This window comes from Lithobates pipiens, unplaced genomic scaffold, assembly GCF_037356315.1.
Source record: "Lithobates pipiens isolate NorthernLeopardFrog02 unplaced genomic scaffold, aLitPip1_a1.2 Scaffold_25, whole genome shotgun sequence".
NCBI classification, from domain to species: domain Eukaryota; kingdom Metazoa; phylum Chordata; class Amphibia; order Anura; family Ranidae; genus Lithobates; species Lithobates pipiens.
In genome coordinates, this window is record NW_027507787.1 from 165,173,800 (window position 1) to 165,190,325 (window position 16,526).

At 43.0% G+C, this 16,526-nt stretch overlaps 1 protein-coding gene across 3 annotated transcripts in view; it reads left to right on the forward strand.

Moving 5' to 3' along the window:
- The window catches only part of CASP2 (caspase 2), a 67,496-nt gene that overhangs the window by 41,243 nt on the left and 9,727 nt on the right, over positions 1-16,526 (forward strand). For all 3 annotated transcript variants that reach the window (XR_013262800.1, XM_077455093.1, XM_077455094.1), the window contains exons 7-10: positions 481-609; positions 4,102-4,192; positions 9,129-9,275; positions 14,514-14,623. Coding sequence is in view for 2 of the 3 variants with exons in the window: in XM_077455093.1 (XP_077311219.1) it covers positions 481-609; positions 4,102-4,192; positions 9,129-9,275; positions 14,514-14,623 (477 nt within the window). In the remaining variant the exon portion in view is untranslated. The remainder of the gene's footprint in view (positions 1-480; positions 610-4,101; positions 4,193-9,128; positions 9,276-14,513; positions 14,624-16,526) is intronic.

A 16,526-nucleotide genomic window follows, 5' to 3' on the forward strand; every position in this document is an offset into this window, starting at 1 on the left:
TAAAGAAACTGCTACACAAAAGTTATTTTCTTTGCATGCAAGCACTTTGAAGACCTTGAATGCATTTTTTCATGAACTTTGCACCTTTAATGTTTGATTTTCACATCACAAGAAGAGTAGAGCTTGCGAAAAAACTGAGGCTTGCTGTGTAGTGGAGGAGAGAACCTGGGATAGCCTACGGATTTTTTTGTTTGCCAGTGTCCAGTCCTTCAGAAGGCAGTAATATAAACTGACAGTACAGTATATGTCATGCCATGCCCTCCAGTGGACTCCAAGGAAATTATTTTATGACAAATACAGAAATCCTCTTATTCTCCAGTTAGTGTTACAGTTAATGCTGATATACTAGATTGTGTATTATTGATTTGTGGTTTGCTGTTACCGCAGGTCCCAATTCTCATATCACTATGTAAAAGTGCTGTACGATGTTGTTATGCCATACATATCCTTTCATCTACACGTGTTATTCTCCTGTTACAGAAAATGATGTCCGAACTGGTCCATTTCTCCTCACTGCCTGAACATGCCCATCTGGACTCCGCCATTATAGCTGTATTATCTCACGGAGTTGATGGTGCTATATATGGAACTGACAGCCAATTGGTCAAGGTAAGAAGAATGATTTATGGGATTCTGCATATTCTTTATGCAAGATTCCCTGCAACGTTTATTTAGAGCAGAACTCTGGTCTAAACAGAAAAACATTTTCAGTAGATTATGATAGGGGCTGATTAGCTCTCTAAATATAACTTATTTGCAGTTCTATTTCTGGGAGGTTTTATATGCAAAATGTCTAATTTATTAAACCAAAAGTAATTTGTTGTTTGTTCCCTGTCGTAATAGGAAATTGGAAGTATAAAACTAATGCAGTTGGCATTGTTGAATTGGTTTTAAAGGACAAAGAGATGGGTTGTTTTGCTAGGACACCCACAGATAATTACCTCCTCTGCACTCACCCACTGTACTGTTGTTCTATAGGTACCATAAGTCTTGTCAGCTGACACCGTTAGTCCAGATCTGCAATGTCTGACTTCAGCTTAGAAAGTTCTTTCTGCACTATCCCTTTAGTCCGTTTGACCATGTTGTCCTGGCTGGAGGGGGGAGTATAGAATGTCAGTTTCCCATCATCAGTCCAGGTAGTAGGGAGTGAGGCTATGGGGGACTCTGAACCCAAAGTGGAAGTTCGCCCCGGAAGTACAGGAATGGGGTTCAGAGAGAAGCCAACATCCTCCTGTTTCTCTGCCATGTTGGTGAAGTGAGACACGAAAGCAACTCGCAGGGTCTGCCTGGATAAGCTGGCAGGGTGGGCCAGCCCCATCTTGGACTCGCTGGTCTGTACTGGTGGCAGCAGGTCCTAACAGATATTCACAGTGACCCCACTTGCCAGGAGGTGTGGAAGTCATCTGGGTGAGAAGGCAATCTGTTGCATTGGTCCTGCCTGTAGGGCGCCAGTGGTGAGGAGCTCATGTATCTAGCAGCCATCTTCAGATCACCCACCCCCTCCCCCCATGAATACCAGTTTTCAGACCTGTCAGTTGACCAGTCAGGTCCAAACACAGCATCTTAGAGGGGGGGAAAGTTACATACAATGTATTGGCAATGATAAAACCTACTATAATTGCAAATCAACATGTGCAAAATTATATTCCTGAAAACGTTGAGTTCTGATTTCAAAATATGCTGTTCTTACAGCTGTAGACATGTAATCAGGCACTGTAGTGCAGTTCTGGGATTAAACTGCATACCCCTAATGCAATGCTGGTCTGCACAGGAGGGACAGGAGAAGTATTGTATGTGAACAAGATTCTCACTCCAGACTCTTCTGTATGTATAGAGCAGGCCCTCTTTTCCTGCAGCCCATGGTTGAAATAATGTAAATAATTTTGGCCTATGTGCCTTGATAACTCCATATGTATCCAAAATGCTAGATGATATGTCTGTAATTTTTTGCTTCTCCTCAAGGCGGCGTACTTACATATTTTTTTTCCTTTTTTTGTGTTCTTGGATAATGTGTCGCGTATAAGAGCGGGCAATTAATTCTTCCTCCTGTGACAGGGGGAGGGAGAAAATTGAGGTTTGTGTACGTAATTTCTTTGAGTGTTTAAAGAATCCATCCTGATTTATATCTAGGACAGGAGGGATTAGACGGACTGGATGTTTTATTTAGCTGCAGGTGGCCTAAATCTATGTGATTTCATAGAGAAAGGATTTCTCTTCACTGTCCGATTTATGATGTACTGGGGCCCCTTGGATGCACTACAGAGTTTGCAATAAGGCTCTGTTCACACCTAAGCACAGTGCAGCAACAGCTGCTGCATCACATGTTTTTTTAAAGTGGGGTGCCCCTAAAAAAATAAAAAGTCAGCAGCTACAAATACTGCAGCTGCTGACTTTTAATAATCGGACACTTACCTGTCCCAGGGTCCAGCGATGTGGGGGAACGAAGCCCCCCCTCGTTCCCTGCTCCGCTCGTGGCACTGTCATTTGTACTGTGGGCACCCTGCTGTGGCTTCACAGCCTGGCACCCACTGCGCGAGAGGCGCAGGCCGCCGTGATACGCCGCACAGTCATCTGGGACGCGTGACAGGTCCCAGATGACTGTGCGGCGCGAGGGGAAGTGATGTCACCAGCCCGGGCAAGGAAGAAGGCAGACTACGAGGGACCTCCTAGCAACAGGTATTTAGAGGTGAGTAAAAAAAAATTTTTTTCCCAATTATTTATTTATTTATTTTTAAAGATTTTTAAACACTTTTTTATTTTTTGGTGGCAACACCACTTTAAGCTTTTTTGTGGTGGGTTTTTTGTGCGGCACCATTCATTTTAATGGGCCTCCCTCCACTCCAAAGAAGCTCATGTACTGAATCTTGGCACAGAACCAGCAGCATTTGGCGTTGCAATTTTTTCTGCAATTTTAGTTCGTTTTGAAGCTCAACAATCGTGGCAAAATTGCACTGCGTTTTGCCCTGATTATGGAATCATGGACAGAATCGCACGATTCCACTTGTAATTCCAGTACGGAACGGAGTCTAAGCCTTTTATAAGTATCTGACCAAAAATGCCAGTAAAGTCATAACACCTGCCATGCTTACGTATTCCTAATTACTAAACTTAAAGTGATTGTAAATGATCACCTTGTAAAACAACTCATTCTGTTTAAAATAGAAATGAAAGGCCAAGCATGTGTATAGTAATATAAAAAAAAGCAAAAACATAAATACCCTTTTCCCTCATTCCCTCTGTTCTCATGTTTCACAGCTGCATAAAATCTGAAGGGGAGGAGAAGCGGCAGCAGCACACTGATCTTCCAAGTGAATGGCTGTGCAGGAGGGGGGGGGGGCATCAGGACAAGTCTAATCATTGGAGAAGAGCAGGCTGAGTTCCTAGCACAGCTTGAGAACTGACTACGGTGTGCTCTCCTGTTTAGTGTGGTCAATTTTTAATAGGAAAGCAGAGGGACTGGCAGGGACACCAGGCATTTCACATAAAGGAAGCAATACAAAGAGATCAGGAGACTTTCTCATACAAGTACATGGTACAGCAGGCACATATCAGGAATATGAAGTGTTGGGGTAACAAACACTTTGAAGGAAATGTTCTCCTTTTGGAATATGTTACCTGTATTTAGGATGGAACACGTAACATGTTCCAGCTCCTGCAGCCTCACTCACCCCCCTTCAGTGTGACACTGAACGGGGGAACCTCTCCCCACACTCCGCTGTCACAATTCAGAAACTGTCTGGCTGTACGGGACTCCACCCACACAGACACGTCATTCATACAGTTTCCTGTGATTGAAAAGACTGCAACTACTGTGGTGGCTGATGGCTTCTAGTCCTGAATTGATTAGGAGGGTGCTGATGAGCGCTCTTGTAGTTCATTCACAAGCCTTGCAGCTTAAACAGTCAGCCCATATTGAAGGTACAGGATGGAAGCTGCAGGGCTTGTCTGCAGAAGCCTGACATTGTATCCCTGATCTGCTAATCATGGCTAAAATGCTTTCCAGGCTCCTGCAGACAAAAATTATTGCACATTTTTGTTCTGCAAAAATATCTGCATTTATTATTTTTTCTGTGAGAGTGGTAACAATTCCTTTTATGACAGTTGCAGGACATCTTCGTGATACTGGATAACGCCCACTGCCCGCAGCTACAGAACAAACCTAAAATGTTCTTCATCCAGGCCTGCCGGGGAGGTGAGTGATGATGCTACATTTCCATGCTGTCTGTAATTCAAGTAAACCTGTGTTAGCCATAAAACTTATAAACAAGCACTTACAGAATAGAGGGTGTCATAGGGTGCCAGGGTATACTGGATTGCATGCAGGCCCTCAAACCTTCTGTGGCAGAAACAGTGGGCTTGTTTCTGCCACAGTTATAGCAATATATGGGCAATTGATTGACCCAACCCACTCCCCTTATTTATTTTACCAACTGAGAGTAAACTACCTCTGATTATTACACAACTCCCACATTACTTATAACTCCCCCCCCCCCTCTCTCTCTCTTGAAAGTTGAAAAAAAAAAAAAAAAAAAGGAACCTGCAAGGCAAAGGCATAATGAGCTAGTATGCATAACATACTAGCTCATTATGAATAACTTACCTGAGAATGAAGCCCCCAAAGCAGTCCTCCGTCTTCATGTCTGCCACTGCCATGGATCCCGGAGTGCCTTCCGGGTCTTGCTGCTCCAGTGCTGTGATTTGCCGGAGCATCGATGACGTCACTCCCACGATCTGCGGCCTGCCCAGTGCGCCTGCGCGCCGCTGTCTTTTTGTAAATCTCTCCTAAACCGTGTAGGTTTAGGAGATATTTCTTGGACCTACAGATAAGCCTTTAATCTAGGCTTACCTGTAGGTCAAAGTGGTTTGTAAGGGTTTACAACCACTTTAACTGCTTTTGCTAACGGCTACAGTATATGTAGGGAAGTGGTTATATTGGGATCATGGTTGAGGCTACAACCATGATCCAAGTGTCATTTTTTAGGGCTGGTCCCTCCAATCGGCTCTCTGAGCTCTCCTCACTGAGCTCTGCAGTATGTAATTTTAGCTCCCTGACTCCTGTTTTCTGACAAGTTGCATAAATTCAGCACTTTGAACAGCTGTAGAGAAGAGGAGACTGCATATAAACAGCAACAACGTATGTAGGAGGATTTGATTCATCTCTGTGTATCACCCGAGGCCACAACCACTTTACACCCCCCTACTTTATCTCTTTTTTCTCTACTCTCTCTCTCTCTCTCTCTCTCTCTCTCTTTTTTTTTCTCTGTATGTCTTCTAATCATTGTTTCTCTTTCTCCCTTCTTTCTCTCTTTCTATCACTTTATTTCCTCTATTGTGCTAGTTTTATAATGAATCCATAATTATTACAGTCTACCTCTATAGGGCTTACTCCCTCCCGGTTTTAGACCGTTTTAATTATTTGCTGCAGTCTTCTGGGTATAGCCCTAAAGACCTGTTTCAGGACTGAAATGTGAACCAGATGATGAAAAAATATGATTAAAAGATTTTTTTATATACACGTGTAGCATTCTGCCATCAAATCAGCTTGTTGCAGTATACAGATATTTCTTTTGTTAAATATGTGCATGCAAAGCAGTACAGAATCTGTGGTTTCAAGCTGTGCCTAAAGAGTATGAATGTATCTCAATAATGTATTGTCATAGCATGGCTGAATCATTGGAAGAAAAGGGTTTAGTCTATTTAAAAAGCTTACATTTATATCACAGCCTAGTAGTGTATTGTATCTTTGTACCAGGCTTAGCTGTATTATATTCTTTGAAAGTTCACGAAAAACTGTTTGATTAATTTAAATTACGTGTTAGAAAGTTGAATCATCTACTGGTGAAATCTAAAGCCTGGTACACACAATGAGATTATCAGATCAATAATCCCCCGTTTTTGTTGCATGCTAGTCTCCTATCTAAAGTGAAGAGGTTACTTAACTTATGAAAATTCTCATACGACACAATACAATTTTGGAAGTGATGTAATGCGTTGAATTGTATTGTAATGTATTCTTTCGTTTCCGAACATGCATAGTCTTGCTCTTATGATTTTTTTTTTTGGACAAAAACTATACAAGTAAACGAAAATCGAACGGTGTGTTCACGTGCGATAAAAGTTTTAAAACATGTTTTTCATATATTTTTTGTATTATTTTGAATTTAATTTTTTCTAATTGTTCAGTGGAGCTCATGTTTTAACCCATGTGCTATATTTTTCTACATTAATAAATATTGGAATCTTTTACATCACACCCCTATACATTTATTGTTCTGCGGCCTAAAAACCCCATTATGGGGGAATTTGTTCTATTTTTTTATGTCCGTTCGGGGTGAGCAGCACTCTTCAAGCCCTTTGGGCAGTGTGTTCTTTTCTATTGCCATTGAGCTATATGCTCCAGGGCACACATATGACCGGGCTACTGCTGTCTGTGCCACAGTGTGCCGTGGCCAACAGCCACCCTGTACTGCTCGGGTGATGGGTCTGTGGTGGAATGCGTCCAGCAATCCCGACAGGAGGGGTAAGTATGCCTCTCCTTGCCTTGGCAGGATGGAGCAGCTGGGCATTCGCTGGGAGGTCGACTAGAGGGTCTCACTCTCCCTTTCCTCTCTCCCCATACCTCATTCCCTCCTCCCCCTACTGGGGCTGCTGTATGACTGGGCATGAGGTGCGGTGTAAGTACCTGGCTGGGGGGGCTCCGGGCCTTGGGGGGCTGCGCTAGCTGTTAGTGTCCACTTTTTCTTTCCTTGATTTTTTCTTTCACTGTGAGGTGCTCAGGCTATTTGCCATGAGGAGAGGCTGTCGTGCAGGCCGCGGCCATTTTCCTGTACCCTTATGCCGTGTATATGCTGTCGGACATTTTCTTTGTGATTTTTTTTTTTTGCGGGGATGGCCGGCAGCCATTTTCTTGTAGCCTCAGCGAGGTTTACCTGTAGTGCTAGTGTCCCTGTACCTCAGAACAGCACGGTTTTTACTCTGGGCACTTTGGTCCGAATACTCAGACACAAACTCACACAGGTCTGCAGCAGAATCGGATCGCATGGGTGTTCACACCCATGCAATCCCATTCCTGTCCGAGTTTGCAGATCGCACTGCGATATGCAAACTGATTTGAAGGTGTCATTAACTTTTAACTGACACTCCCAGCAGTTTGAATAGGGCAGTGTGAACTGCCCCCGGGAGACATGCTATGCGGGAACCCGCAGTGGATTTGCAGGGCTCCCGCATCACAGCAGTGTGAACCGGCCCTTAATATTTCTCTGCTGTCGCATTCTTTCTTAGAATGATTTCTGTATAAGTCTTGGGTGATAAATACCCAGATACCAAGAATGCTACAAAAGCTGGCTCTGTTCATATCAATGATTGCAATTAGATGGAGATCCCCTGTTTTGTTTTTTTTAGTAGATACAGCAAAAATCTATGATGGTCGGTGGGATAAATTAAGCTGTTTAATGACTCACATAGAAACACATTTTACAAATGATAACCATGGATTCGTTACCATGATATGCCAGGTTTACAGTGTAACAGTGTTGAGTGTAGGGGCCGGTTCACACCATGCCCGTACTTAAATTGCACAGGGACGGCACAATTCAGACCACAGAACGCAGTCCATTTGCGATCTGCAGCGAGTTAATAGAGAGTTACCGACACCCCAAAGGCAAGTCGCACCAGCCCACACAGGATCTTATGGTACTTTTGTAACATGCGATCCGGTTACAGTGTGCTTTAAAAAGTGGTGCAACTGCATACACTACTTTGATGTGGTGCTGTGCAATTTTAGCCAATTCAAAATGAATGAGCTGAAATTGCACCACACGCGAGTTGCACAGGAAGGCATAGCGTGTTCCGGTGCGATACATATGTCGGCGTGGTGTGAATCGGCCCCCCAAAAAAATTGAAGTCAGCAGCTACAAATTCTGTAGCTGCTGACTTTTAATATAAGACTAAGTTACCTGTCCAGGGATCCTGTGATGTCCTCACCCGAACCGCTCCTTCACTCAGCTTCTCTCAGGGGCCGGAATCTGAATTAAGGGAAAAGGGAAATGAAGCCTTGTGGCTTCGGACCTGGTTTTCTACTGCTAATTCACGAGCCGTGCTGTGCCTTGTGAATGCTCCCTCCATCTTCCGGGACCTGTGATGTGTTGTAAAGGCTCGTTTTTTTTTTAAAATAACAAACGTTATACTTTTGCTCCTCTGTGCATTTAGATTTACACAGAGCAGCCTGGATCCTCCTCTTCTGATCCCCTGGCCCATCTCTCCTATCGAGTGCCCCCTCAGCCAGCAGCTTTCTACAGGGGCACCCGAGCCGAGTCAGAGATCTGCATATCCGTTCAGACACAGAGCCCCGCCCCCTCTCTCCCCGGATTGGCTGACAGGTTTTGATTGACGCATAGAATGTGAAAGATAAAAGAACCTTCTGCCTTTAAAACTCCTTTAAGAAGACTGCGGGGGAAAGGGGGGGGACGACGACTGGGTACCTGGTGAAACAAAAAAAGTGCCAAATGTGGCATTGGATGGTGAAAATAAGTGGAGCTTCCCTTTTTGGTTAAGGTACCGATTTAAGGTAATGATCTGCTTGCAACAAGCTCTAAAAAAAAAAAAATCAAGAGTCCACCTTTCCACACCTCCGTCTCCTTTTCTTCATTTCATCTTTCTTAATCTCCTCCTCCTTCCTGCTTTGTTCTTTCCCTTCACCTTTTTTCCTTCTCTCTCTTCTTTCTCCATTTCTCTATTCTTCCTTTCTTCTTGTCATCCCTCTCTTTTCCTTTCACCCCCTCTCTCAACTTCTCTCCACTTTATCTCCTGCCTCTCTCTTCTGTCCTTCCTCTCTTTTTTTCTTCCCTCTTTTTCCTACACTCCGCTTCCTGCTTCCTTCTTGCTTTGTCTCTCCTTTTTATCCGGTCCTCTTTCCCCTCTCCTCTCCCCTTCTTTTGTTTCCTTTCTTTTTTTTTTTTTTCATATTCCTACATTGTGTTTCTTGATTCTTAAACCCTTATACAGGTAATTAAATGCTTCTAGTCTAATACATTTTCAAAACACGTAAGAAAAAACAAGCAATTTTGGACCTAAATGTAGGGTTCCTTTCGCAGCCATTTGTAACCAATATCTTTTACTCTGTGCTGCAGTTGAGGCGGACCGAGGAGTTGACCAGAGAGATGGGAGAGACCAGGCTTCTTCTCCAAGCTGTGAACAGAGTGATGCAGGAAAAGAAAATGGCAAAGTCCGCCTGCCCACCCAGTCTGATATGATCTGTGCCTATGCCTGTCTGCAGGGTGAGTATGGAACACGGAAGTCTGTATAAAGTGTAACTCTACCTTTGTGACACTATATAATGGGGAGGGAAAGAACATTCTAGAAAGTCCATTCATTCCCAAATTAAAACCAAGCACAATCTTTTGAACAACATTTGAATGTTCAGGGAATTTTTCTACAAATTTTCAGAAAACTTTTCCTAAGAATTTTCTCTTGAAATTCTACCCTTCTATGGCCAGCTTAAAATGTTGCAGTAATGAATCACAATTCTTGTGAATAGCAGACTCTGTATGAGTCACTGCCTTAGTGTGGCCATGCATGGATCAAAATTTGGCTGGTTCAGTATGCAATGTCTTTTTCAGTGGCAACTGGAACAAGGATCATCTGGCGGGTCCCTGTGTCCTACAAATACAGCGCCGCTGTAATTGACAGCTCATTAGATTGTCCATAAAAACCCTGGCATACCTCTCTTGACATGCAGTCCACACATCTCCATGGCTTTCAGTGAGGTTGCCTGACTTTGAAGTTCAACTGTTGGTCCACCTGCCATTACCAGCATAGGCCAGCCTGTGACTCCATACATCATAATGTGAAGAAGGCCACCTACCCTCTTCCCTTAAAACCCTTAGTTAAGATGCTGCTGGAATTGGGGTTGACTTGAAGTCTGAAAGTGCAGGAATTGGGAATTGGGGCTGATCTGTGCTTTTGTTCACTGGCACATCAGTTGTTTGTACAGCCGTGGCCAAAATTTTTGAGAATGACACAAATACAGTCGACCCCCGAAATTTGGGGTTACGTTCTTTGAGGACCTGCAAATTATGAAAATCCACAAATTTTGGATGTGGTAAAAAAAAATGCCCATAAATGCCTATTATTCCTATTAGATGCCACGGGTGGCGCCTCTTCTTCAGGCCCTTCAGGAAGGGGGCATTTGGGTGGCATCTTAAAGCTTTAAGAAGAACAAAATTAAGAACATTCAGCGAAACACTCAAATAACACTTGGTGAACTGTAAGTGCGATTTCATACAGGAGTGGCTTCAAAGTCACCCGACTCTGAAGCTGTCCCATATAGCACAACTTGCAAAACAACTTCTGTATAGAAATCAATGCAAGCTGCTCTGAACTCATCCTCAAGCAGTACAGGAACCTTTTTCTAAGTCGGAGAGACTTGAGTCGCTCCTATTAGAACAGTTCCATTGTACTGAATGGAGCGCGACTTGTCAGGCTGACAAGTCGCCTGACAGGTCATCCCTGTGTGAACCGGCACTTATGATGCCGGAAGGCTAAGAGGAAAAAAATAAAAATCTGTATGACTGAGGCCACAAACTATGAACCGCGAGGGTCGACTGTATTCGTTTTCACAGTCTGCTGTCTCAGTTTTTATGATGGCAACTTGCATATACTCCAGAATGTTATGCAGAGTGATCAGAAAAGTCCCTATTTGCCATGAAATTGAACTTAATGCCAAAAAATAATTTCCACTGCATTTCAGCCCTGCCACAAAAGGACCAGTGACATCATGTCAGTGATTCTGTTGGTACACACAGGTGTCAGTGTTGACGAGGACAAGGCTGAAAATCACTAAGTAATGCTGACTGAGTTAGAATAACAGAATGGAAGCTTTAAAGGGAGGGTGGTGCTTGAAATCATTGTTCCTCTGTTAACCATGGTTACAAGCAAGGAAACGTGCAGTCATCATTGCTTTGCACAAACAGGGATTCACAGGCAATATTGCTGCTACTATGATTGAACCATTCATTGGATCATCCAGAACTTCCAGAGAGGTTCAATTGTTGTGAAGAAGACTTCAGAGTGCCCAAGAAAGTACAGCAAGTGCTAGGAGTGTCTCCTAAAATTGATTCAACTGTGGGATCGGGGCACCACCAGTGCAGAGCTTGCTCAGGAATGGGAGCAGGCAGTTGTGAATACATCTGCACGCACAGGGAAGTGAAGACTTTTGGAGGATGTCCTGGTGTCAAAAAGGGCAGAAAAGAAGCCACATCTCTCCAGGAAAAACATCAGGAACAGACTGATATTCTGCAAAAGGTGCAGGGATTAGACTGCTGAGGACTAGGGTCATTTTCTTTGATGAATCCCGTTTCGGATTGTTTGTGGCATCCAGAAAAAACCTTGTCCGGAGAAGAAAAGGTGAACAGTACCATCAGTTCAGTGTCATGCCAACAGTAAATAATCCTGAGACCATTAATGTGTGGGGTTGCTTCTCAGCCAAGGGAGTGGGCTCACTCACAATTTTGCTTAAGAACCCCCCTATGAATAAAGAATGGTACAAAAACATCCTCCAAGAGCAACTTCTCCCAACCATACAAGAACAATTTGGTGAGGAACAATAGATAAAAAAGGGAGCTGTGCTCTCAAAGTGACATAATAACCAAATATGAATACAAACAACTATAAATAAATAAATCAAAAAAATAATAAGTCCCAAAAAGTGAATTGTGTGACGTATGTAAAGTCCACCAGTGAAACCTTGAAAATTCCTCCAATGGAAAATGAACAAACAGCAAAAGTTTGGTGAAAATCCTGTGACTTTTTAAGGACGGACAAAGTGAATCCACCACCACACAGAGTGCACGCTTACCAGCTGCACAAGTTTTAACACTTATGGCTTATACCCAGCCAGGGCCTTTTCCTCCAGGGACTTCAGATGTCTGGTCGAGCCATATGACGCAGTAAAACAATCTCGAAGGTGGTCAGAGGCACACGATTTAAGAGGTGATATCAGCTCAGAAAAAAAGCAGGGAAAGTCGTCATAGGTAAAACCAGATGGTTGTTTATTAATAAAAAGCAGTATTGCTTCCAAAACCAGGAGGATGTCAGATTAGTGACGAAACTCGTCAGGAGGGGCGACATGCTGACATCACCATGCTGTTCACGTACCGATTGGACGGGCGTTAGTATTGTTGCCGGTCGGCCTATTTTTTTTACTTGAATCTTTCATACGTTTTGGAACCGATACTGCTTTTTATTAATAAACAACCATCTGGTTTTAACTATGGCGACTTTCCCTGCTTTTTTTGTGGGCTGACATCAGCTCTTACATTGTGTGTGGGTCTGCAAGCTGTGCCTCTGACCACCTTCGTGATCAACATTTTAATGCGTAATATGGCTTGACCAGACATCTGAAGTCCCTGGAGGAAAAGGCCCTGGCTGGGAATTGGCCACAAGATTCACTTTTTGGGAATTATTATTATTTTTTTCCATTTATATTTGTTTGTATTCGTATTTGGTTAATATGTCACTTTGGAAGCGCAACTCCCTTTGATATCTTTCTTTACTTGTGTGTATTTCACTTTGAGTTGCAGCTACAGTTATTAGGTTTGTATACAGCGCAGTTTTGTTCTTTACATTGGTGAGTAACAATACCTTTTCCAGCGTGAAGAAGCACCTTGCCATAAGGCAAAAGTGGTAACTAAGTGGCTTGGGGAACAAAGCATGGAAATTTTGGGTCCATGACCAGGAAACTACCCAGACCTTAGTCCCATTGAAAACTCGTGGTCATATTTCAATAGGCGCGTGAACAATTAAACCCCCCACAAATTCTGACAAACTCCAAGCATTGATTATGCAAGAATGGGCTGCCATCAGTCAAGATGTGGCCCAGAAGTTGATTGACTGCATGCCAGGGAGGATTGCAGAGAAGAAAGGAAAAGGGTCAACACTGCAAATAATGACTCTTTGTATAAACGTCATGTCATTGTCAATAAAAGCCTTTAAAACTTATGAAATGCATGTAATTATACTTCAGTATACCATAGTAACATCTGACAAAAAAGATCTAAAAACACTGAAGCAGCAAACTTTGTGAACTCAAAACGTTTGGCTACGGCTGTAAATTGACACACGAGGGTTGATTTACTAAAACTGGAAAGATCGAATGCAGCTCTCCACTCAAACCAATCAGCTTCCAGGTTTTTTGTCAAAGCTTAACTAAACAAGCTAAAATTAGAAGCTGATTGACTACCACGCACAGCTGTACCAGATTTTGTACTCTTCAGTTTTAGGCCTGGTTCACATTGATGTGATTTGGCATGCGATTTGAGATGTCAAATCGCATGCCAAACCGGCGACAATTACAGCGTCTGAATTGGCGCAACTCCACATTTGTGGTGTCGCACCGATTCCCAAAAGTAGTTTCTGTACTACTTTTGGCGCTCCCCATTGACATCTGTGCAGAAACCCATACAGATGTCTCTGAAATCACCCCCAAAGTCGGAACTGACATGCGGGCATGAAGTTGTGCGAGTTCAGCTGAACTCACACAATTTCAATACCGCTGTCAGTGTGAACCTAGGCTCAGTAAGTCACCCCCTTAATGTGAAAAAAGTTGCTGACCCCTGCCCTAGAGATTCCTGGGGGCAGAATGGCAAGTCCTCTTCTTACGTTGCAATGGTCTGGTTGATACACTTGCCAATTTGTATCAGTAAGGTTTATCACCGACCTGGAACAATTATGCATAGCTGTAAAGTTAGACATCCTATTTTGTATGTTTATTCCAGGTAAGGGACATTTGAAGCAAGGGTAAGCATGACATCCTGGAAAATAGCATTTTCAGGATTAGAAATAGCAGTAGTAGCTTCCATGTCTGTCTCAGGAAATTTTTTTTCTTTTAAAGAGTAACTCCACTTTTGTTGAGTTAAAAAAAAAAAAAACAATCCCCTCTGGGTGCAAGGATTTTTTTTTATAAACCTTTGTTACAGATTGCTACCTGTTTCTGCTCTGAATAAAAAGCTGTTTGTTTGACTGTGTCAATGTGGAAATTGAATCTGAATGGGAGTGACTTTTTTGTTATTAATCCGCTGATGTGGCAGTGTTCTAATGAGAAACGTTGCAGTGTCAGCATCCCTTTAGAAGTGATAAACTTTTTTGGAGTATCTCACCAAAACGGAATTTTTTGTTGCAGGGGATGCCTAAAATCTGAAATGTATCTTAGTGCAGACTTCTGGGAAAATCAGTGAGCCAATCACACAAGCAGGAAATTATATTTCTGGGGGGCGTTCTGTACACCATCTATATACAGAACGCCTCCAGGTTGTTATATTGCATTGAATTTTACAGAAATTTACAGCACTGTAGATTGAAAAGGAAAGGTCATTTTTTTAATACCTTTCAACTACATTATGACTGTAGCAATTGTTTATGCTAGATTTTTTTCCCACCAAAGTGGAGTTACCCTTTAACCTTGGATAAGTAGTTACCATCTATAAGACGTTCACATCTTTTCCTTCAATCTTTTTCAGGTACTGTATCACTTCGTAACACAAAACGTGGCTCGTGGTTCATACAGGATCTCACCGAGGTGTTTTCCAAGCATGCCAAGGACACGCATGTAGCTGATATGCTTGTGAAGGTAAGCCTAAACGTGACTACAGTATGGATTACATATACTGTCCTGAAATCTATTTTAACATGAAATTCCAACAATCTTGTCATCTGCATTTAACCTAAAAGTCGGAGCACTGTCAAGGTTTTTTTTTTTCCTCTACATTGCATAGTGGTGTCATATTAACATGTTTTAGGCACTGGTGGCTGGAGAGGGAGATATTTAGGCAAACCTCCAGGAGAGGGCAATATTCCCTCCCGGTGAGGCGTGGCTTAAAGTGGAGTTCCACCCAAAAATGGAACTTCCGAACTACCCACTTTTTAGAGGGATCCTGCTCCCACTTCCTCCAGGAACACTGCAGCACCGGAAGGAAGTTCACTTCTCTCTCCTCCCTCTCGACAATCATCTGGGACACGTCACATGTCTCAGATGATTGCCCGGCCAGTCACAGTGCGCAACTCCTGCCCACAGTGACAATGCCGGTGCCGCAGAGAGGAGGGGGAGAGGAGCGGGGCTTCATCCGCCCACATCGCTGGACCGTGGGGCAGTTGAGTGTCCGATTAATAAAAGTCAGCAGCTACACTTTTTGGAGCTGCAGACTTTTATATGGTCATTACTTTGACATGTTATGGCAGCAGCTAATAACCCCGGTATCATTTGTTACTATCGTCAGTTCTGTGTCAGATAAAAGTCATCCCACAGGTGGATTTGCTGCAGGATCGCTTTTAGAAGCGGCAGGATGGGCTCCGAGGTCATAGAGACGAGTGGCGGCCATCTTGGCTTCACATGTCTCCTCCCCACCCCCCCTATTGCAGACCCATCGGTAAAGCCCAAGAACGATCCAATGCAGCCGTTAGCTGGGCATGGAGACAAGTGAAGCCAAGATGGCCGCCACTCATTTCTATGCCCTTGGAGGACTGGAGTGACCCCTGATGTCACTTCCATTTCTCAGGCCACAATAAATCATTTTTTAAATGATACATGTAAAAAAAGTCAAAATGCAAAACATTTTTTTTTTACTTTTGCTTTTAAAAGGTAAATGAGGAGATCTGAGGTCTTTTTGACCCTAGATTTCTCAATAAAGAGGACCTGTCATCCTTATTTCTATTGCAAGGGATGTTTACATTCCTTGTAATAGAAATAAAAGTGATTAAAAAATAAAGGGATAGTGTAAAAATAAAAAGTTAAATAAATAAGAAAATTTAAAGTGCCCCTATCCCTCCCTGTTCTCACGCAGAAGCAAACGCAGCCAAAGGTCACGCCCACATATTTGAACTGTGTTCAAACCTCACATGTGAGGTATCAGCGCTATTGTTAAAGCGAGAGCAATAATTTTAGCACAGGGCCTCCTTTGTAACTCTAAACTGATAACCTGTAAAAAAATTTAAAGCGTCACCTATGGAGATTTTTAAGTAAAGCAGCCTTTTCACAAGCGTGGGGTTGCAAGTTATTTTGTAGCAAAAAATACTCATTTAAACTTGTAATAAAAAGTTACAGAAAAGGCCTGGTCTTCAAATGGTTAAAGGATAAGTTCACCTTTAGAACGTGTTACATGTTTCAGCATCTGCAGCCTCTCTTCCCCAATCCCCCCTTCCTGTGACAGCGGGTGGGGGATCCTCTCCCTGCACCCGCTGTCACAATTTGAAAACAGTGCAGCTGTGCGGGGCTCCCCTCAGCCACAGCCACATCAGTCATTCACAGTTTCCTGTGAATCAATACCTACAAGTACCATCAGCCATTGCAGCTGATTGTGGGTACAATGCTCTGCAGGCTCTTTAGGAAAAAAAATAGTAAATGCATTTTTTTTTTATTTGCAACTCATCCTTTAAATCATATTACAATTGTGAGGGGCTTAGATGATACAGGAACCTGCAGAGCTGAATTTGTGAACAATAGCGCCACCCTTTGGTTATTAAGTGTAGCAGGGGTG